A 23,344-nucleotide genomic window follows, 5' to 3' on the forward strand; every position below is an offset into this window, starting at 1 on the left:
CGCTTGTTTCTTTTGATTATTTTCTGATTGACTATTTGGACTTAGTACAATTAGAAACAGTTTAACTGATTAACGTAAATTGATTTATAACAAATTATTGAAAATATTTGTTGATTTCGATTACAATGACTTTGGAATGGTTAGAAAAATATATTCAATTACATTTACGTTTTGTTGTAGTTGTTGATTATCAATCGTTGGTGATCAAGTCATGAGATGGAAGTCAATTAAATGGTCAAATGTAAATAAGAAGCAATGAAAACTTTGAATATTTTAAATAGATTGTTGATTGCTGAATGAGAAAGAGATTCATGGTTATCCGATAATTTGTGCCATACGGAAGGAAAAGGCATCGGAATTATATGAACAATGGGAACTCCTCGAGCGGCGAAAGGTTTATGATCATCATCGACTCCTCCGAAACTCAGACGGTTCTTGAAATAGCTTGTAGTTGTTTTTGGTGGTTCAGGTTGTAGCAAAGATAAATCATTCAATTGTTGTTCTAGGAAAAAAAAGAGAAGAGATAAAAATTGTTAATCGAAATGAACTGATTGTGCCATTTATATTACATGTATAGCTTACCTGCACGAAGTATTTTGGCATAAAGAGGATTAGTATCGGGGAAATAGCTGTAAAATGTTGGATTAGCTGAGCCGAGAAGATCAAGTAAAACCATTACATCAATACGATCTAATTCAGAAGCAAAGTCACGGGCATCTCTGACGATCGGCTTGATTCTTAGGGAATCTTAACTTGTTCCATTTAGCAGCTAAATGTCGAGAGCCATAAAGAGAATCTGTGTCAGTCCATTGTTCGAATGCTTCTTCACCGTCAAAGAAGACAAACTGAAGCGTCAAATCATTATGTTCCTATGGAATAAAAAAATTAAATAAAAATGAATAAAAGGAAATACAGTTGAATATGAATAGAAAATTGAAAATATTTACCTGTTTGTGTTTAATTAAACTCGTTGAAAAATGTCGAGCAATTTCAATCATCATTGCACATGGAACCGCTGAATCAGTGGCACCAACGAATTGCCGACCAGGAAAAAGTTTAGAATCATAGTGACAGGCAAACATTAATCGACGACACGCCGATGGATTTAATGTCGCAATTATATTAACAAATGGTTTAGATCCATGAGGTGTATTGGACATGAAAGAATCTTCTTCAACTGTCCAACCAAGATCTCGCATCGAAGATTCAATGAACTATCAAGTATATAAATTCAGATCGAAAATGAATAAATAATCAAATCAAGATTAAGATTAAGATAAAAATCAACAATTTAATGAGTGATTTCCGTATTGAAAGCCACAACTTATAAATAGAAAAGGCCAAAACAATTTAATAAAATGAAACTCAATCATTTCATCTGAATAGTTTTGATGATCTCTCAGTGAATCTAATAAATGTATGTTTATCTAATAAATCAAATTAATTTATATATCTGATTGGAGTATTTGTAATGATAAAGGTGAATGTAATTAACTTTTAATTAACTTACATATAGTATAAGAATTTAGTATGTAAATAGGTTTATAATTACATTCAGTGAGTTAATTTTACATTCATGGTGAGTTATATAAAATTAATCAATAAAACAACAACATTGATTAGTTGATTAATGTTTACCAACCAGTGAATGTTATTTGGTGGATTAACATATTATGTTTTATTAAATTGTAATCTCATAATATACATTATATATTATAAGATGTCAATGTCAATCTAATCAACACCTACATTTACCTTAAATTATTGGGTATTTGGGGTTAGGTTAATCTATTTTTGTTCTAATTGATTAGAGTAATAATTTAATCCATTGGATTTGTATTACTACACTGAATGTTAAGCTAAAATAAAATATTGTTATGATTAAATTCTGGCATTTCCGTTCATCAAGTTAATTGTTGATTAATTTACACAATAAATGGTTAACTATTAAATACGATTGTTAATTTCTATCCTACTAATATTAGGTATCTAAACAATATACTAATTGTAGTGAGTGGGAGCTGTTTGTTTGATCATCATCATCATCATCATTTCAAACTAGAATGACAATTAAGTAAATAACAATTACATTATTGTCAAACGTTTATACAGATGAACAGGTAATTTATTGAATTGATTGTTAAATTGTTGCTTTTTATTATTTTCACCAGAATCAATTCAATAGTAAATAATATCAGATATAAATTAACCGGAATTATTTTTTGATTGACATTGATTGTAATGCAACAATTAACTTGACAACGAATGAAAAAAAAAAATTACATCTTGTTAAGGTTTTTCTTTTAGGTTAATATATATATTGTTGATTAGAAAAACACAATTAATTAGTTAATTGTGGCAATTAAATGGATAATAATAGTTACCTCTCGGACTTTTCTGTTTCCTTCTGTTCCGGAAACTCGAGGAATCATTATTTGATTCAGTGTGTAATTAAAGTAATCATGAGCTGTTGGTGAATCACTGGCGATTGAATATAATTCATTTGATTCCATGTATTTTAATTGATGATGCCACTGTAATTAGAGAATTAGATTTAATTAATTATAGTTGTGATATAATGATATATTCAAGGTAAAATAAAGGTATCAGATGAAAACAATCAATCAGATTCAATTGTTTCAGTTGAATAACATTGATTGAGAGGAAGAAAAAAATTATATTGTAAAGGGAGTTGCATTTAAAAAGTATAACTCATCTTACTTTAGATTGTGATGAAAATGATGAGAATGAAGATAAAAAGATGAAGATGATGAAGAAGATAAAGAAGAAACAAAACATAAACAAACTCAATTTGTGATCAAAGAGTAAAGAAGAAAAGACTTCAGCTCTATGAGGAAAAGAGAAGTTACAAAACATTTCTCTTTCCTCTAAATTGTTAATTGTTTAATTTTGATTGTAACTAACTCTTAATTATAATCCAATGATTAATATCTTCATTCTTATCATTTTCATCACAATCTAAAGTAAGATGGGTTATACTTTTAAACGCAACACCCTTTAAGATGATTAGTATTGTGATTTACTCTGATTAAAGATCTAAAGTTGATAATGATATTAATAGTTATATAAATTTGATTTGGTAAACAAAGTTAATTGTTACAGGAATAATTGTTAAGGTCTAATTTTATGAGGATGTAAAATGGTAACAATGAAAAATAAAACAATTAAGGTCACAATAGTTTGTCCTCAAAACTAATAAATTCAATTTACTAATCATTACCCACTGAGTTTGGTAACATCATTTAACAATTGACTGTTGATTCTGATTAATATCAGGAACAAAAAACTGATTCTATTAATAATAGAGCTCATTAAATGGTCTCTTACATGTCTCTTAATTGTGAGATTCAACCTAATTTACATGAATGTAATCGAATCAAATTGAAAATATTTACTAATTTGTCGAGAAGGAGAATTACTCACAATTGGATCAGCTGTTTTTTTGGATATTTTAGTGAACTATTAATAAATTGTTGAAGAATCAAAAATTGTAACTTTCATTTCTAATCTGATATTGAAAAATTAAAGGTTGTCAACATTACCTGTTTTGGATCCCAATTAACAGCTCCAACTGGATCATTAGATACTGTATTAGTTGCTATGATTCTTATAATATTAACAAGTGACCAGAGTGAAAAATTGCCCATGATTAGATTATATGGTTGATTAAAGTTGATGATGATTTGTAAATTTTATGAAGATTAATTAACACAATAACAAAAAGGTGAGTATAATTGGTGTGAAAACATGAAGAAACAAGAAGGATAAATGACAAACTTGAAAACAATGAGAATAATTTAGTCGTTAGAATTGAATACAATTGAATTTGTATCATAAATTTCAACTGATTAATCACAATATGGAATTAGAATCAATAAATGTCACCAAATTGTTGATAAAAATAGCAACACGTATCCATTTGAATATAACATTAACAAGCGAAAAACATTAGATGAATACAATTGTTTAAATGTGTTGACGGGTAAACACATGAAGTCAATAAGACAACAAGTTTAACTGGTTGGCTTGATTGTAACAATTTATAGTAAAGGTGAGTAAGAAAATAACTTGTTGATATAAATTGATGTTTGTTGTTAACATACAGACTCACTTTGAGTTGATAAAATTAGATTCAGCTCAATGTAAAGATGACAAGAATTGACAATTTTCTGGTTTACTGGTACATATAAACATAAATCTATAAGAAGAGGGAAAATAAAAGTAAGAAAGAACAAGAAATAAAACCGAAAATGAGAAATAATAATAAGATTATAAAAAGAATAAAAGAAAAGAAAATATTAAATCAAATTGTTAAAAGAAAAGAACAAAATTTTTACCTTTTCTCCTCCATGTTGAATAGTAAAAGACAATTAAAGAGACAATTTAACACGTTCCATCTTCCAATCAAAAGTATCAATCAGTGAATAATTTATCTTCGTTCACCAAACAATTAACTAATTTTACCAGAATAACAATTGGTTTGATTTGAGGAGAGAAAATTAATTTTAATTACAAATCAACAAAAGTGAAGATTCACCGATTAACCGATTAAAAGAAAAAACCGCTGAAATTGAGAGAAGCGTTTAAATGGAACGCGGGTTTCGAATAACCGAAGTAACCGAATTCTGTTTACAATTTTTCATTTTCTTCCTTCATCATGATGATACTTCACTTCTGACTTTGATGAAACCATCAACCACTCTCTGAATACATTGGATATTTAAATTAATCGAAATTCCATCTAAATAGTGATTGTCTTTTCTTCTAATTGTAAACTAATTCCTTGTAAAATTGTATCAAAAATGGTAAGTTGAATCTCTTCACTTTGGTTAACTCATTCAACTTCCTCCATTAGCTTTTTTTCTCTTTTCTCTTTTTCTTTTTCTATTCCACCATTTTATTAGTATTCAGATTTTCGGAATTATCGAAATTGTTTTATTTCAACTTTACCTTTTTTCCCTTTCAATTCTCTTACAGTCTACTACTGAATTTCTGAAGGGCCTCCTGTTTATAATGCAAATAATTTTAGTCGATTTCAAGCAGACTCATTTAAATCGTCTTCTAAAACCTTCGGTTTATCTTCCAACGAAAGATTTTCCATCTGAACAGAGTAAGTATTTTATTCTATTTAAATTTATTCTATTCTATTCTATTCTATTCGTACCAATCATCTTAATTGTTAATCTTCTATTCTGTCAAACAATCATTGATTTAAGGTGAAGATGGTCCTCTTAAATTTCGCTAATTGCTTAATCACTTTCTCTTCAATATCTTCTAATTTATCTTTTTGGTACTTCAATAAGCATAACTTAATTGTAATCAAATTTTATTTTCTCTTTTACTTTAGCCATTACCACAGAAGGAAGCAACATATTTTTACGATTTTTACACCAACAATGGGACAAAAGTACATCAAGAAATTTGAAAAAGCGTGATAGTAATGGCGACCAAGAAACTGGAATCACCAGGAAAAAGCTAAAGACAGAGACAAGTCCCTGTAGAACTTAATTTAGAGCCAAAATTACAACCTAATAGCAACAATAACAACAACAACTCATCTCTACACGTTTATTAATCCACCAAAAAAGGCCTACGAATAATTTTTGATATAAATGTTTACGAAACAATTTTCATCTTCAGAATGGTTAATATATTATATGTGTGTGTCTGTGTATCTGTGAGAGAGAGCAAGAGAGGAATAGATTATCTTCCAACTTTCAACATCCATGATTCCTCATGTTTCCTTTTTTCTTTTTCCCCAATGCAAAAATTTCCTTTCAAATCCCATATAACACAAACAACAATAATATTCGATTGAATGTTCCTCAATCTTTCTCTCTCTCTTTCTATCTATCTCTCTCTTAACTATCAACAGCATGTTCCCTTCTAATTTAATCATAATCACTTTGAAGTTGATACAACAAAATTCTGCCTCTCTAATTGCACAAAATCATCATTTGGAAAAGCTTAATGATCTTGTTAATATGGTCAATCGTTTGTGTGTCGTTTAAATGTCGTTTAATTGTCCAAAAATGATCTTGTTTCTACTTGATTGTATATCTCACAAACAAAAGGACTGGAATTTAATTTCTTCAAAGTGATCAAAATAAAAAAAAAATCTTAATTTGATTTAATTATTTTAACCAATTTAACCCATAACATCAGCTAATCATAATTTCCTTCACAACAATTAATCCAAATATTCACTTTACTTACTGTGTTCAATTGTTTTGTTTCCAATTTATCAGCTAATTGTAAACAATTTCAATCTTTTTGTTGATTTATTGTAATAATTATATAAGTATAAGAAAATCAAACAATCAACAAAATTAATCAACCAAATTTGAAACTTTTCAATGAAAATGACCTAATATTTAACCTATTGTTAAATTGTTTCTTATTCTTAGACTGACCTACTAAATTTCATTTAATTACCATTTAACAATTCAACCAATTTAATACAATTTATTAATTGGTTAAATCAAAAACCGCATCATAACCGTTGCAAAAGTAACTACGGAAAATGAATAACCGACTAATTGTCAATCTTTTCAATTAAAAATAATTTTGTTAACATAATCAACACCTTTTCACCTAATTAGTGCTAATTACCAACAATTAAATGTAACAAAAATATAATCATAATTATGATGATATTTTCCTAATTTGGTTTCCCTTTTCCTGATGTTAATCATTTGGAGGGAAAAGTTGACAAATTTAATTTAATTTTCTTTCGTTCATCTAAATATTTGTAATTACATTATTTTCTCAATCAATTAATCTTTAATCAAAGTCGACGTAACAATTAAAAATATCAAACACTTTCTACATTTTTTTCATCTTTCATTGAGTCCTCACTATCTTCATCAATATCGCCAATTGATTGTCCAGTTTCTTCCTGTTGACCATTAACATCCTCATCCTCATCCTCATCCTTATCCTCATTTTCATCTTCATCATTACATGTTAATAAACCTCGAGATTTCAAAAGTAAATCAATCTCCTCCAATGGAGCTCTTAATCTGATTTCTTTTTCAACCATAATCGTAATCAAATCAGTTAGAAGATGAGGAAAAGTATCAATGGCATCGAGATAAATTATTCTTGACCAGGGACAATGTTGAACTGCCTGGTAAACAATTGATTCAGCTCTCTTGTGGTTTCCATGGGTCATATTGAATTTCAGGTAAAATCGCCAAAGTAAAACAATACCTTGATTACAAGGGAATGATAAACATCTTTCAAATAGACTATTTATCCGTCTAATTATACCATCGAAAGATTGGAAAGAGCCTTCGATCGAGTCTGAAAGAGAAAAACAAAAAAAAATCAGAAAAAAAGAATCAATTAACTGTTAACTTTATCCAAATGAACAATTCAACATTCAGGGTAATCAGAAACATCTCAATAACAATAATAAATCATTTCGAACTGCAATTTGCTTTTCTCATTCTAACCTATTTAAATGGGTTCCATTCAATAGATTTTCTTATGCCTCAAACTAATGAGTAAGGAAATTATGAGACCTTATTGACCTAAGGTCATCAACTGCCCTTTGGGCAGTTAAGGCCCTTAATTTTTGAAGGGGTTACGGTTGCAATTCAAATGCGTGACTTGCCTACTATTTGCAAGTTGCCTTTGATTGTTAACTTTACCCCAACAATTAAAGATGAAAAGTAAATTAGCAAATGGATAAGTTGTTGTATTGTGTGAATTATGATCAGAAATAGTTGGTTAATTTGATAGTTACCTTTGATTGTTGTTAATCGTTTCAGTTCAAAGTGTAATTTAAAAATCCAAATGTTGAGACAAGATGAATTTGTTGAACGGATTAATTGGGTGAAAAATCTGTAAGTGAAAAAGACAACAATTAACAATTGATTTTCTGATAAAATTTATGTAACAATTAAGTTAATTACCTGTCAACTGTTATTGGAAGTGCGATATTGGTTTCAATTGTTGTGAACAATGAAAGAAATGGTTTATTATCAGGAAATAATTCTAATGCTGAACGACATGTTTGTCGCAATCGAGAGATTGATTTGATTTTTCGACGAGCATCAAATATCAACAATTGAAGGTAAATTGTGAAAATTCCAAGTAAATTACTTTGATCAACTAATCCATTCGAGAGTAAATTGTCACAACAATTAAATGCTTTGTCTGAATCGTCAACAATTAAGAGTAAAATGAGTTTAGAAAATGAAACGTCCAAATAATATTCATCTTCCTCTTGGGTCATCGTATCCAACATTTTCTTTGCTTTCAGAATTGATGGTGAGTTAATTGTTTCGATTGTTTGACCAATGGTGACACTTGTAATTATCTTAATCACTTGGGTTTCTGATTCTTTTAAATTTTCTCCAATATATGAAAGATCAGTTGAATGAAAATCTCTTGAGATACCAAGTAGAAGTTCACAATAATATCGTGTAAATGATAACAAATAGCGAGAATTATTAATCCTTCCGGTGAATAAGTTAATTGCTGTGAAAATGTTAACAGCTTCTTTGGATTCATCAGATTTTTTCATCTCTAATTGTGCTAATTGAAGCCAAACATCTAAATCATTTCGATAAATTTCCATCTTAAGATAATCTTTGATTATCTTTTTAACTTCTTTGTACTTAATTGTTACATCAACTTGTTCAATTAGAAACTTTAACCGCCATATAATCAATTCCTTTTCCTGTTTCAATTGTCCTTTGAACTTTTCAATTGATTGAACGAAAACTTGATCTTGAAATGAAGTAAAACCATCGTAAATTGTAACTGGACGTAAATCGAAAAGACTTTTGACCGAAGAAAAAATTGATTTATCATCGATTAGAAAATGATCATCAAGAATATCGGATGAATCAATGGAACCAAGAAATTTGTGAAAAAAGACAATCAGTTGATATTTAGTTTGATCAAGGCGAAAACGGAATAAAATTCTGGTTAAATCTTCTATGGAAACATTTCTTTCGGTGTCGTCGGCTTGATCGGCATCCGGTCCTTTAACAGGAAGCCAATAATGTCTTTCACGAAGTAGTTCAAGTTGCAACCAAAGTGCCGATTTATTGTTACTAAATTGTTCAAACAACGGCTCCTCTAGTTCATCAATTGGAAGCCTTGAAGGTCCTTGATTAATAGATTTAGTTTTGATCACATTCATCCAACCAAGAGCACCGGGTTCACCGAATCTAGAACAGCCCGAGTCCCAAAAGGGTTCAAGTAACACTTTCCATTCGGCTACAGGTTGTTCCAGGGTTAAAATTTCGGGTGTAAACAGATTAAATTCAATGAGAATTTGCCAAATTGCAATCGATTTCTCTTCATATCCAGACTGCCTCAGGCAAATAGTAAAATGATAAAGACATTTAAGTATTTCCATCTCAAGGTTCGGTGTAATTTGGTGCGTTTGGAAGGTTCCCTCTAACATTGAGTTATAAATATCGAAACATTTATAAAATGCTCGAGTTATTTTTGTAATAGAAAAATATTTAAGATGAGTTTGTAAGAAGAGGAAATAATTTTTCCAAACTAACGGTACATTCGGATGAATGAAAATTAATCGTTTCCACTCTTTGTCAAGATCAAAAGGTGTCGAGGTGAACCTCATTATCTCAAGACGCTCTAAAATAAGACGCATACATTTTGGATTAGATTCCAAAGCTTTTTCAACGATACTGAGCTTCTTTTCTGCTAAAACGATTTCACGGGATTTTCTACAATTTTCCGATGCTGACCAGATGAAACAATCTTCTTGCCATTGAAGAAATTTGAACCAACCTTCGATGTCGTTTGGATGAGATCTCAAGTGTTCATTGAATTCCTTGTTCTTGTTTTGTATTCTCTTCTCATCTGTTGACAGGAGGAAATTTCTACATCTTTTGAGGCCGAATCTTTGGCGGGATCTTTGGCTTTATGTAAAATGATGTTACAGAATCATGGAAACTTTATACTATCGCCAATATTGCGAGTTTCATTGGAAATGACCTTAAATGCTAACCCAGTTACCGGTATCATCTCGGGTAAATTAATTGTTTCTCTCTCTGTGACTGATGGGAAAGATTCAGTGTCTTCGGGTGTATCATTGATCATCTTTTGTAGTTTTGAATCGAAATATCTTTCGGTTGTACTTTGTCGACCTTCATTCAAAATTTTACGCAAAGATTTGGTCCTTAGGCACTTTTTCTTATCATATGATGAAACGTGTAGATTGTAAATACTGTCGAATGCTAGATTATTTCTATCTGGTCGAGTATCTTGACGAAAAGCTTTTTCAGGCGGAAGTCCAACTTCTTCTAGAAACACTTTGTTACCAAAAACATTGCTATTATTTTCCTCTCTAATGATGGTCGGAGATTCTGATCTGTCAGTATCTCTTTTACGACTTTCCCTATTTTTATGACCTTTTCTCTTATCTCTTGATCGACTGGAAGGCGAATCATCATCTCTTTTCCTTCGGTGTGAATGTTTTCGTCTTGTTGCACTTCTGGATCGACTTCTGGAATTACTAGAATCTCGATATTTCTTTGATTTCTTCTTCTTTTTCTTTGCTCTATCTTTCACGGTAACAATTTCTTCGACTAGTTCAAGATCACTATTTCCATCGGCAACAGAATCACCAATCTCTCCAGCTGATAATTTACCTAATTCACCACTTAATTTACTTTCCTTGGCACAAACACCACCAACATCATCATCACCTAGTAAAGTTTCAACCGGCACTTGGAAACTTTGATTATAAAGCCAATCGGTATTAGTAAGATTTTTACTAATACCCGAAGATAAACTAGACGCCGAGGGAAACATAATCGAAATAGAAAACAATTTAAATAGTTGGAAAATATATACAAACAATTAGATGGAAAACATGATTAAAAATCTTCTCCAAATGAAAACATTGAAAAAAAATTCTTCAATTTTTGTTTACATCTCAAGTTGTGTTTAGAAAACACAGATGGCGCTTCCTTCGTATTTACGCCTTTTTGTTTACTTTTTGTTTCCTTTTTGTTTCCTTTTGTTTTTAATTGTTACTCTTTAATTGTTGTTAATTTTTTTTTATCCATAATGAATTTGATTAATAGTAAATTCTCAAAAAATGTTCGAGATACTTTGATAAAATCGTTTAAAACGTTAGGTCGAGATCCGAGTTACTTTTCTCAAGTCAAACAAGATGAAAGTGAAACTCATTCTTCTGATTTTGGTGAGTAGAAAATATTTTTTTTTAAATTCTAATTGTCATTTAATTAGACTAATTGTTTGTTTCTTTTTTATTTTATTCTATTCTTTTATGACTTTTGTATAGACTCAACTGACATGGGTTCAGAGGAACCATTCCTTGAATCAGCCAATCCAACTAAAATGATCCTTTTCTTGGAATACATTGTAACCAATGAGCCGGACAAAGCAGATGAATCAATTTATAACAGTTTACTTGATTGTTACCTGATTGTTTATAAAAAGGAATCAAATCAAGATGAATGTGATAATTTACGTAAAAAGATTATGTCACTTTTGAAAGACAATGCTGGAAAGTATAGCTTTGAACAAGCAATGATCTCATGCCGGATGAACCATTTTATTGATGGATTATTATTTATCTATCAACAAGCTCAACTTTATGATCTTATACTTGATTATTACATTGAAGTTGATGATGTTAATATGATTGTGGACACTTGTGAAAAGTTCAGCGAGGAAGATGAACGCCTATGGGTTCGAGCATTTTGGTATTTTGCCAAAATTCCGGAAATTGAGATGTCCCATTTACATCGAGTACTTGAAGAGGTAGACAAACGTAATCTAATACCACCCATAAGTGTCATCGACATTTTATCAACCAATTCACCGAATGCCACTTTAACTGCAATCAAAGATTATCTAGTCCGTTGGTTAACCAAAACAAGTGAAACTGTTACAAAAAACAATGAGCTTATTTCAGAATATCAAGAGTCAACCGAAAAGATGAGAGATGAAATTGAATCAATTCGAACTCAGCCCAAAATATTTCAATCAAGTCGATGTTCATCTTGTAAGATGCACTTAGAATTACCATCAATCCATTTTCTCTGTGGTCATTCATATCATCAGGGGTGTTTGGAATCACCAGAGATGCCATCAGACTCACCGAGAGACAAAGGATGTCCACTTTGTTTACCTGAGCAAATTAGATTAACAACAATGATCACAACACAAAAGGAAAACAATTTCGGTTCCATAATAGATGATGATTAACAATCAATTCCAAAAAATTAAATTTCTACATGTACATACACATATATTCATAAATATATCTTAAAGAAAAAGATTCAATTCCAAATAATCTATGTAAATATATCATCATTATCATCGAATCTAATATATATATATGGTCAAGCCTCCAGCTGATTGTGTTATTTTCCCACAAAGAGACAAAATAATTTGGACAATCAAAAAATCCTCCAAGATAAATGAAGAAAGTTAGAAAGTGAAATTGTAATTGCTGTTAAAAAAAAAATGTCACAACAATTATCAAAATTGTCATTCATTGTTAACTCTCAACCACCACCACCAAAACAACAACAATGATAATGAATTGAAATGGAATCACTTAATTGCTGGTTAATCAACAAAACTACTCCTGTTAAAACCTGTTACACTTTTACAACAATTTAACACCGCAACAAATGATTCATGTTTATTAAATAATTGTAATCAGTAGCAACAATTACAATGAAACCGCCATCAACATGAACACCATTATTATCACCAACATCAACATGATCACAACACCACCAACAAGAGCAATTTAATTGAACCTGTTAAATGTTAATTCCTAATTAATAGGAAGAGAGGGATAAAAGAAGGAGTGAATTTTCATGAAATCTAATTATCGTAGTTGCGGTTGATTGTTGAGTGTAAAAAACTCACACACACAGACAGAAAAGCAGAAAAAAAGTCAAATTGAAATAATTAGAAAAGAGAAACAAAATTATAAATTATTATCATTAGTTGATACGTTAATTAGTTAGTTATTTAACTACACAGAATGATTAGATTCCCAAACAAATAACAACAAAATAAATGGTCATTAAATTACTATTAGTTAACTTACACTTAAATAATATAAACGTAGTCACGATTAGCAAGGTAACAGAAATTAACTACAAATTCACCCAAGACTCAATTCAAAAGCTTTTTTGATTTAATTCCCTTTTTTTCACACAAATTTAAAGTTAATTTTAAAGATTCTAATCATCATCATTATAATTAACAATCATTATCATTACCATGATTTGTATTAATCAATTTGAGAGAGAGAGAGGAGAACTTGTTTTCTACTAAATTTTTTATTTAACTCGCGATTAACTTGATTGTGTTAACCATTTTCATTAACATCACAATTGATTCTGACAAAATTGACTGCGAGAAACAATCAGTTAATTTTCAACTACTATTACGTGTAAATTGTTTGTTGATTGTGCAAAATTTAACTATAAACAATTTAACTGAACCACAAGAAAAATTAATATCATTTACAATTAACTAACTTTCCAATATTGTTGATTGTTGAAAACAATTAGACAATCAAAAATACTCATTTATTTGTCTCAAACCATGAAAGTCAATTAGATGACAATTGAATGTGTTTGTTGATGATTGGAAAACAATTTATTTAATTGTTTATCAAACTATATTTAAACTCATCATCAGGATGTATCCATCTTCACTTATTAGTTAGTTAATTGTTTTAAGGTTAATTTGCATAAATGAAGAGGATGAATGATGATTAAGCTAAATATTTGTTTTCTAAATTGTTTATCATCCTCATCATTTGGAATCGGAAATGTCAAACAAATGAACTGAAATCGACATGAACCTTGACCCTTACTCTTGATAAACTGACCTTTTCTCATCCTCATCATCACATTGCCTCATTATCATCATCATCATGTGTATTTTGACACATTCAACATTGAACAATTTAAATAATTAGTTTGAAAACTTTGATTAATGTAATTAATTTAGTTTGAGGAAACTAAAATCAATTCTTCAACTGAAAATATTCAATTTACCAAAATTTTCAATTGATTAGTTGATATTTCGCGTTAATTTAGTTTATTGCAACCAACAATCTAACAATTGATTGATTTCTAATGATGATTTGATTAATTAATTCAATTAACAAGTAATTTAACTTTGGTGTAAACACTTAATGATTTTTTTTTCAAAAAAAAACGCAACTTAATTAATAATCAAACCTTTAATTGCTTCAGGCTGATTAATTCTGATTGATTGATTTAAATTGATTGACACTTTTCATTTGGGTGGTTGATTATCATCATCGTCTCATAATATAATCTTAATCATTGTTAATCACAAAACCTTTGACAATTTAACAATTATTGATTAAACTGTAAAAGATTAATACTTAATTTGATTAAGAGCTAAATCTAATTTAGTTTGATTGTTATCATTAAATAGAAAACAAAATTATACCAATCAAAATGTTAATCATTTTAATGATTAACTGATTCACCAAAAATCATGAACCTTTAATTGTAATCACGATTTTAATTGTTGAATCTTGATTAATATTCACAACCAACAGAAGCTGCTTCTGAATTGTTCAATTGGTTACAATTAAACTCAATATATTTTTACAATTAACTTTGTTTTTTTTAATTATGAAATGATTACAATTAAATTCAGTCAAATTTGAGTAAATTGCAGTGGTAAACAATAATTAATGTTTAATTGTAAGATGTTTAATTAAATGAATATCAATCAATTATATTGAGAAGAGAAAAAAAAATTTTCTATAAAATATAAAAAAAGAAACTAAATTAAATTTAATTTCTGTCTTAAGTCTGAATGATTGATGAGGATCAACAACAATTTACCTTTAATTAACCAATTGGCTAAACATTTGGTTAATCAATTGAAAGGTAATTAATAATAATAAACTGTTAATATGTAATAAGATTCAGATGAACAAACTTGACAAGTTTGATTGTTTGATTACAATTATCATCATCATTACGAGTAATCAGTTAATTGAACTATTAATTGCGAGCAAATTACCAGTTAATTGTCAATTAGATTGTAAAATAATATCAAATTTAATTCGGAATCAGGAATCTTAATATCAAATCGTCAGCACGTTGTCATGGTGATAGCATCTCTTAAAGATGAAGATGGAGATGAAGATGAAGATGAAGATAAAGATGAAGATAAAGATGAAGATAAAGATGAAGATAAAGATGAAGATAAAGATGAAGATAAAGATGAAAACATTGTATTGATTTGCTATTGATTGTTAAAACTTTTGCCAACTGTAAATGTTAACAGGCAGACACTAAATTAACCTGAATCGTTTTAAATTGTTGTTGAGTTAATCACAACAACAAGTGATAAACATGAAACCAATTGAGCAATTTGAAGTGTTTTTTTTGCTGAACTATAATTGAGTGATTTAGTGTGGATGATGATTAAGATGATGATGATGAAGATTAGGATGAGGATGAGTAGGTTGTTTGTAATCGGATGAATTACTTCAAATGATTTTTTTGCCAAAAAAAAGTGGTTCCTCTAATAATAATACACAAAATGTTATCACATTTGTTACCAATCAACTAATCATCATTTTCATCATTGGTGATGATTAAGATGATCGGTCTATGAGAATTAAATTGTAAAATTAATCTTCGAGTTTATCAATCGGAAGGAAAAAAGTTCTATCGAATTTGATAAAACTTTCCAAGTTCGAAACTTTTGTTTTCATGATCAGTTACGAGTCTTTAATTGTTGTGAAACAATTGAATCAGTGTTAATTGTATTTTCTAATAATTCTGATAAATCATTGAAATTGTAACAATCATTTTCCTAAATGATTAATGATTAGTTATTGTATTTGGAAAAAGTTCCCAAATGATAATCATGTCTAATGATAATAATTAACGATAATGATATTTTTCGTTAATAGTTGTTACTGATTCTCAATCTTTGATTAGCTTAAATAATTAATAAATTGTTTGTTGGGTGGTTTTTAAATTAAGAAGCTTAAAAAGACTCACAATTAACACACATACACACAAATCATGAGGTAAATTTAATTAATTATTAGTGATTGTAATCAGTGGTTAAAATATTACTACAAATGATCAACATGATTTAAAGATAATAATCAAAACCAGCAAGCAAATTAATTGTTATTTAACATTTGAAATGATTAACCAGAAGAAAGAAGTAAATTTTAAAACTGAAAATCAATTAACAATTAACATGAACACATTGAAACGCCTTCAAGTAACACCTTTAATCAAAATTGATTATTTTCTGTGTATTTCTTGTAATCATTGAAACAATTGGAGGTGGTCAAGTGGGCAGTGATTAGGATTGATGGTGATGGAGATAAGGATCATCATGATCAACCTCCTCATCATCATCATGATGAACATTTTTATTGGATAATAAGATGAGACTAAATCTATTGGTTTTTCAATAATCAAATCTAATTATAAGATTGTTTCTGCTTCCGTTTATCATCATCATCATCATCATCATCATCATCTCTCTCTCTCTCTCTCTCTCTTACCTTATCATCATTTCATCTTGTTTCATTTTCCTCTTGTTAATAGATTGACCCTCAGGGCTTTTCAATGAAACTTTTTTCTTTCTTTACTTTCTCATCTTCATCATCTCTTTACCTTTCCAATGTTTTGACATTACCTTAAATTGTTAAGGTAAATTTATCTTCAACCTACCTTGATGAATCTTCATTTTTCATCATCGGATTATCCAGTATCATCATCATCATCTTTAATTGCATTGGATTATTGATATATTACTTATTAACTAACTAGCTAGTTAACTAATCAAAACTAACTATGCACTTGATATAAATCATAACTTTTTTTTATCATCATCAACAACAACAACAACTTGTCTTATTAATATTTATAATAATTAATATGATATATTTTCATCATTGTGAAGGTCAATGTATTTACCTGAGATTTTCAAATAATAATTGACCATTCAGTTAATCTTAACATTACAATAATCAAATCTGTCCACTCACATTCAATTTGTAGTATAACAATTGATTGTGAATCAATTTGTAAATTTTTCATTCACAAAATTGGTCATTCGTTAAATTATTAATCTTAATGTGTTAACCAACCAGACAATTGAAAATTGATTTAGTTCATTTAATGACAATTAAGGAGAGTTAATTTAAGCTTTGTTACAATCAAAAGGAAACACCGACTTAATCACTTGAAATAAATGAAGTAAATTATATAATTAAAGTTAAACTAATTTAAGGTGCAAGAAAAAAGCGTGAGATTAATAAGGAAAAGTGATTAATCTAATTGCAACAATTTAAGTTAATTTGGTTTTGTTATTTTTTTTTTTTCATCTTGATGATGAGCACGATCAACATGATGATTACAATGATGATGAGGATGCTAAAAATGATATTACCTATGTGAATGAATCATAAGTGCGTGTTGATTAAGTGTAGAAAATGTTTAATAGAAATTAAATTGTCACAATTAACTTAATTTCTATTACCAATCAATATTATCTATCAGTTAATTGTCTCATCAATTGCTGATAATCAATGAAGGATTAAATTATTAATATGAAAAAGTTTAACTGATCATCAATTAAGTTATTATTATTATTTTCCTCTGCTTAATTTGCTTAATTAGTTGCGGTTAATTAATTAATCGGATGAATTAATTGTTGTAATGTGAAAGAGCCATTTGCTGTTAAACAATTAGTTTTCATTGATGATCAATTTTAATCAATGATTGTCATCAATTTGAATATATCATTAGATTGGTAAGAGAATGAAAAATGATTAACTTTTAATTATTACTTTGGGTAATAATATTAATTGGTGACCTGGTTGATTGATTGTTACTTTAATTGTGATTATCGACATGAAAATAATTTACAAATCGTTTTTAATTGTTGATGAGTAACAAAAGAAGAATTTAAATTAATTTAATTATAACAAAATCGTTTCAAGGAAAATGATGATGAGGATGATGATGAAAGTGATGAAATTGATGAGGATGCTGATGGTGTAATGAGAGGTGATGATGACCATTGGGTGGGAATCCGGAGGAAAGTGAAAACGGATGAGATGATAAAATGGTCGCCGGTCTTGAGGCCATACGAATTTTTTCAATTTCCGCTTCTTTTAACCGTTTCTCTTTGGCTCGACGATTTTGGAACCAAATTTTGACCTGAGTTTCGGTTAAATTAAGAGAAGATGAGAATTCGGCTCTTTCAGCAATGGAAAGATATTGTTTAGCTTTAAATTTACGTTCTAAGGCGAGAAGTTGTTGAGTGGTAAAAGGAGTTCGAGGTTTTCGATTGGACTTGTGTCGGCGAAGTTGACATTTCATGGTTGTAGGTATTTTCAAGGGCTCTAAGGGTTCACCTGAGAAATTGGTACCATTCATTGATAGAATTGAGTTTGGTGTTGATGATCCGATTCCTCCGCCTCCTCCTTTGGCTGCAGCGGCAGCGGCTGCAAATCGATAGTCTAATAGTCCTGAAACAAGAGCCGCTGCTGCGGCTGCTGTGTTTGTCGGAGAGGGTCGGTAAAGGTAAGCGTTCAGCATGGAGGCAGAGGTTAAGGTCGATAAACAATTTGAAGGTTCCTGTTGATTTGGTGATCGAGATGAAGATGATGCTGATGATGATTGTCGTGGTAAAATTGTTTGGGACGATAAAGGTGTCAATCGATTATCATCTTCCGGTTCCGGTGTTGATCGAGCTGAAGAGAGTGACATAGTTTCCTGATTATTTGTATCTTCATCATTTGATTCATTATTATTATCCCAATCAATTGTTGTTGTTGGTGTTATTGATTGTTGAGAAGTAGAATCACAATTAATAATAATCCTTGAACCATTCTCTTGATCAGTTGATTTAGCTGATTGTTGATGATTAATTGATGATTTTGAAGTCTCATCTAATCCTAATATTTGTTGAATATTAAAATGTGATTTACTTGGTGTAGTTGATAATGAACTCGGTGTTACCATGACTTTGGTATATCAAATCAAAACAAAAAACAAATTGTAAGACAAAACAATTAACAACTTTGTTAACAATCAAAAAACAAAGTTTAACTAAATTTAAAGCCAATTAAAGGACATTAAACATACTGATAAGGCAAAATTACATTCAAAATGGTGACACAAGTAAATTAACTGATTGAATGATCAACAATCAAACAAAATGTTCAATTAGAAATCAATTATTGATAATAATTAAAATATCAATAAACAGTGTTGACTGTTGGCAATTTGTTAGCTGGTTTCACCTTTATTTTGACTGAAGTTGATTAAAAATTATGATGATGATAAGGATGAAGATGAAGATGATGCTGAAGATGAGGATGATGAGGAAGATGAAGAAAAGTTTGTTTTGTTAATAACATTATAGTTCCGCCTTCAACTCCACCCAAACATTTAGTTCTAACCAATAAGAATAACGATTTACTGTAGAAAAGGAGGAGTTAGAACTTTTTCCCATTCGAGTTGATTGTTGAATCCAATTTCAATTACGATAATTAAGAGAATCATGAGCAACAATCAATAAAAATTAACTAATTTTCTTAATAAAACCTGATAACTTTGAGCTTAATCCTTAATCACCTTAATCATGTTTATCTTATTTTACCTTTTTAACTTTACAGTCTATTAATTGTTGTTTCCTTAACACAACAATTAACCTTGTGGTAAATGGTAACAATTAAGGTTAACCTCAAATTGTTGGATTATTTTTTTTTAATGAGTATCACTTGATTAACAATCAAAGTTTTGACTGTTTAAGTCTTTGATTTTGAGATATTTGAGAGAAATTAGTGAAAAATGATCAATTATTAGTTGAACGAATCAAGCTAATTGTTGTTCAATTAGAAATGATCTTATTTAAGTGTCTATCATGTTATAAATAAATATCAATAGCTGATAATTATAATTGTCATGATTAGTTGATTACTGAATATGAGCTGTAAGTTGTCATATTTATTATTCATGTTATTGGTTGGAACAATCAAATTGCAATTATCATTAACGTTACCAGATAATTTTTTCACTACAATCTGTCATCGGTCCTATTTTTTTATCCATATCTTTATCTTCATCTTCATCCTCATCCTCATCACCAACCGCACACTCAGCATCTCTTAGCATCATCTTAACATTTGCCAATTTCAATTTCAATTTTAAATTCAGATTCGATTCCAACTTCATCATCATCTTCATTATCTATTTATAGTCTCATTTAAATCTATTATTATTACATCATGATAAATATCCTCATCCTCATCCTCATACTCATCTTCATCCTAATCTTTATCCTCACCACCATCATGATAATGATGCTGATCATCATGAAGATGAAGAAGAAGATGATGATGATGATGATATTTGAGTGATATGATTATCAATGAATTCACACCAAGATAATTACAAGTGTGTTAAACATAATAATAATTATCAACATCATCAATTTTCAAAGACTCGATGATAACAATTTGATTCACAATCAACTAATTATTAACAATCGGTCATAATTTAATCTTCTCTCAAATATTAATATAATAATTTATTAATAGTTATTCACCAAGTTTCAAACAAGTTTCTCATGAATAACGAGCTGTTTGAATATCTTTCACCATAGATTCAAGTATTAATTCAAGAGTTTAAGTAATACTTATTTGTCATATTTTAGCATCAAGATCATTTCGATCATTTCGTAAGAAGCGAGATCTCTCAAGGTCATTTGATAGTCGCAATCATCATGTCTAATTTTCAAAGTTGAATTCAATGTTACCATCAAATGACCTTGAAAATTACTCCTTGTAAAGGGAGCTCGTTATTATTGAGAAATGACAATAAAGTTTCATCCAAACTCTCAGAATCTGAAGTCAAAATCCTCAAAATCAAAACGTTATTCATGAAAAAAAACTTGATGAGCTACCCTGTAGATCAACATATCAGTTTAAGACTTTAATTGTTTCACATTTAATGTTAAATATATTGATAACTGTAAGTTCCTGATTGTGTTAATTGGCAACGATCATAGAAAATCAATCACAATAATGAATGAAAATCAAATGTTGCATGAAAACGGTTTTCTAATTTTGTCAACAATTAGGTGAACTTAATTGTTATTTGAAAAATTTTGCCCGCTTTAAATTGTTAAAATCAATTATCGTCTTGAAAAGTTTTGTGTTTTTAAACTTGATCTTGCCAAGATGATTAACTTAATTAGTATGATGAAAAAAAGGCTGAATATCAATTCACCATTAGCAACATCAACAGTTTGTAAAGTTGATACTTACCGGAAACTCAACAATTAACTTTGCAACAATTAGATTAGTTCTGGTATCATAGCTTGAAACAATTTACAAGCAAAATGATTATCATCAAATTACAATTAACACAATAACCCACCCATAATCATTACTGACCATTACAATTACCACCCACTGACCATCAGCAATCAGCTTATTATCACTAAACTGAGCGACAACAATTTAAATTAAAACACAACAAAACAGGATAAAAAATTAAAGGATAAACATTAATGTGATTTTAATTGTCTTTGACAATTGTTTAATTACGAATAGTAAAACAATTCAATTAAGCTATAAAAAATAAATCGTATCATCACAATTAAGATGCTGATTCTTTAATGATTAATGATTGATTAATGATTTTATCAAAGAGTAAGAATGTTAATCTTGTTTAACTTAATATGATTTGTGATGATGATTAACTTGATTACATACAAGATGATGATCCAGGTGAAGGTGATGAGTTAATTGTTTTCCTAGTATCAGAATTAATTGGATTATTATTGTTACTATTAAATAGATTTGATTGAGCCAACAGATTAAGGTGGGACATTAAACCAGCAAATGGATGAAGATTAGATTGGGATGATGATGGATTAACATTAGATTGATATTGATAAGGATTATGATGACTAGAGGATGATGATGATATTGGAGGTGATGAAGATGAGATTAAATTATGAGCATGATGATGAGGAAGACCATTGGATGATAATACTGATGGATGATGTGCTTGATTGTGGTGATGGTGTAATGAGAGGTGATGATGACCATTGGGTGGGAATCCGGAGGAAAGTGAAAACGGATGAGATGATAAAATGGTCGCCGGTCTTGAGGCCATACGAATTTTTTCAATTTCCGCTTCTTTTAACCGTTTCTCTTTGGCCCGACGATTTTGGAACCAAATTTTGACCTGAGTTTCGGTTAAATTAAGAGAAGATGAGAATTCGGCTCTTTCAGCAATGGAAAGATATTGTTTAGCTTTAAATTTACGTTCTAAGGCGAGAAGTTGTTGAGTGGTAAAAGGAGTTCGAGGTTTTCGATTGGACTTGTGTCGGCGAAGTTGACATTTAACTGAGCCCACGGTGGGTAAGGATGATAGGCCTGAGTTGAGGGACATTGAATGATGAGAGTGGGACAAGTGGTGCTGAGCGTGATGAGGATAACCATTCGGGTGCCCTTGGAGTCCGGACATTAGGGCAACTGCTGCAGCGGTTGTGGGTCGATATAAATAAGCATTCAACATGGATGCTGATGAAAATGTGGGAAACCCTGTTGTTGGTGCTGTTGATGAGGTGTTAATGAGGGGGAACAAGTTGGAGTCGGTGTTTGATTTTGATCAGAATCCATATTCTGAACTTTATCATGACCATTACTTTTCTGTGATGATGTTGATGATGATGACGATTTAGCCTCTTCATTATTGCTTTTAATTTGATTCGATGGAGATTGTTTTTGTTGATTGTTTGGTGATAATGATGATGATGATGGTCGAGGCTGAGGTGATAACGATGCTGATTTAGTCTTGGGACTGTTGCAATTGTCGTTGGATTTAGTTTTCTTATCGTTTGGTGAATTCCAACCACCATTAGTGATTATTATCGGTGTTGGTGTTGGTGTACAAATTGTTCCATCACCATCACTATCATCATCTTCTTCATCCTCATCAATTTCTTCACCTTCCACTTCCACTTCCTCATCTTCATCTTCGTCACAATCGATCGGTTCAACAATTGGTGTACTTCGACCTGAATCACACTGGTTAATTACAATCGATGAGGTTGTCGATTCATCTAAGCCCAAAATTTGTTGAATATTAAAATGTGATCGACTGGTTAAAGATTCAGAACTTGGTGTTACCATGATGATTCTGGTAGACATGAAATTATCGTTAATTTAACTTTTAAATTCAATGAATCAAACGAAAGCAATTTAAACACATTAGTACAAAATCAAACTCAA

At 29.8% G+C, this 23,344-nt stretch overlaps 5 protein-coding genes, 1 long non-coding RNA gene, 1 other non-coding gene and 1 pseudogene across 7 annotated transcripts; 3 read left to right on the top strand and 5 right to left on the bottom strand.

Moving 5' to 3' along the window:
* Window positions 1–69: 69 nt before the first annotated feature.
* LOC128392095 (glutaminyl-peptide cyclotransferase-like) lies at window positions 70–3,892 on the bottom strand. Its single transcript, XM_053352083.1, is given in 6 exon segments — window positions 70–502; window positions 583–710; window positions 712–869; window positions 948–1,214; window positions 2,385–2,534; window positions 3,564–3,892. Coding segments are annotated over 6 exon segments (1,083 nt in total). The 5' UTR covers window positions 3,669–3,892; the 3' UTR covers window positions 70–227.
* Window positions 3,893–4,678: 786 nt separating this feature from the next.
* Window positions 4,679–5,510, top strand: LOC128392102 (uncharacterized). Its single transcript, XR_008325930.1, has 3 exons — window positions 4,679–4,826; window positions 4,999–5,131; window positions 5,369–5,510. It is a non-coding gene; the product is annotated as an uncharacterized LOC128392102 (long non-coding RNA).
* A 1,277-nt stretch (window positions 5,511–6,787) lies between these two features.
* LOC128392096 (nuclear exosome regulator NRDE2-like) lies at window positions 6,788–10,936 on the bottom strand (annotated as a pseudogene).
* On the top strand, window positions 7,513–7,679 carry LOC128392137 (U12 minor spliceosomal RNA). The gene has a single exon (XR_008325944.1). It is a non-coding gene; the product is annotated as a U12 minor spliceosomal RNA (small nuclear RNA).
* Window positions 10,937–11,035: 99 nt separating the features above from the next.
* Window positions 11,036–12,735, top strand: LOC128392097 (vacuolar protein sorting-associated protein 11 homolog). The gene is made up of 2 exons (XM_053352084.1): window positions 11,036–11,215; window positions 11,318–12,735. The coding sequence occupies exons 1-2, from the start codon at window positions 11,080–11,082 to the stop codon at window positions 12,244–12,246; spliced, it is 1,065 nt and encodes a 354-aa protein (XP_053208059.1). The 5' UTR covers window positions 11,036–11,079; the 3' UTR covers window positions 12,247–12,735.
* A 5,149-nt stretch (window positions 12,736–17,884) lies between these two features.
* On the bottom strand, window positions 17,885–19,365 carry LOC128392098 (homeobox protein MSX-2-like). Its single transcript, XM_053352085.1, has one exon. The coding sequence runs from the start codon at window positions 19,056–19,058 to the stop codon at window positions 18,027–18,029; it is 1,032 nt and encodes a 343-aa protein (XP_053208060.1). The 5' UTR covers window positions 19,059–19,365; the 3' UTR covers window positions 17,885–18,026.
* Window positions 19,366–21,695: 2,330 nt separating this feature from the next.
* LOC128392099 (homeobox protein XHOX-7.1'-like) lies at window positions 21,696–22,628 on the bottom strand. The gene has a single exon (XM_053352086.1). The coding sequence runs from the start codon at window positions 22,626–22,628 to the stop codon at window positions 21,810–21,812; it is 819 nt and encodes a 272-aa protein (XP_053208061.1). The 3' UTR covers window positions 21,696–21,809.
* On the bottom strand, window positions 22,622–23,344 carry LOC128392100 (uncharacterized). Its single transcript, XM_053352087.1, has one exon. It carries the CDS (start codon window positions 23,261–23,263, stop codon window positions 22,622–22,624), a length of 642 nt encoding a protein of 213 aa, XP_053208062.1. The 5' UTR covers window positions 23,264–23,344.

Source organism: Panonychus citri, unplaced genomic scaffold (genome assembly GCF_014898815.1).
Source record: "Panonychus citri isolate SS breed McGregor unplaced genomic scaffold, ASM1489881v1 Contig00135, whole genome shotgun sequence".
Classification (NCBI taxonomy): Eukaryota; Metazoa; Arthropoda; class Arachnida; order Trombidiformes; family Tetranychidae; genus Panonychus; species Panonychus citri.

Excerpts from the sequence above, each read along its gene's own strand:
- LOC128392100 (XM_053352087.1), bottom strand. The coding sequence starts at position 23,263 with ATGTCTACCAGAATCATCATGGTAACACCAAGTTCTGAATCTTTAACC.
- LOC128392098 (XM_053352085.1), bottom strand. The coding sequence starts at position 19,058 with ATGGTAACACCGAGTTCATTATCAACTACACCAAGTAAATCACATTTT.
- LOC128392097 (XM_053352084.1), top strand. The coding sequence starts at position 11,080 with ATGAATTTGATTAATAGTAAATTCTCAAAAAATGTTCGAGATACTTTG. Across the intron at positions 11,216-11,317 it reads AACTCATTCTTCTGATTTTG|ACTCAACTGACATGGGTTCA; the intron begins GTGAGTAGAAAA and ends ACTTTTGTATAG.
- LOC128392099 (XM_053352086.1), bottom strand. The coding sequence starts at position 22,628 with ATGTTGAATGCTTATTTATATCGACCCACAACCGCTGCAGCAGTTGCC.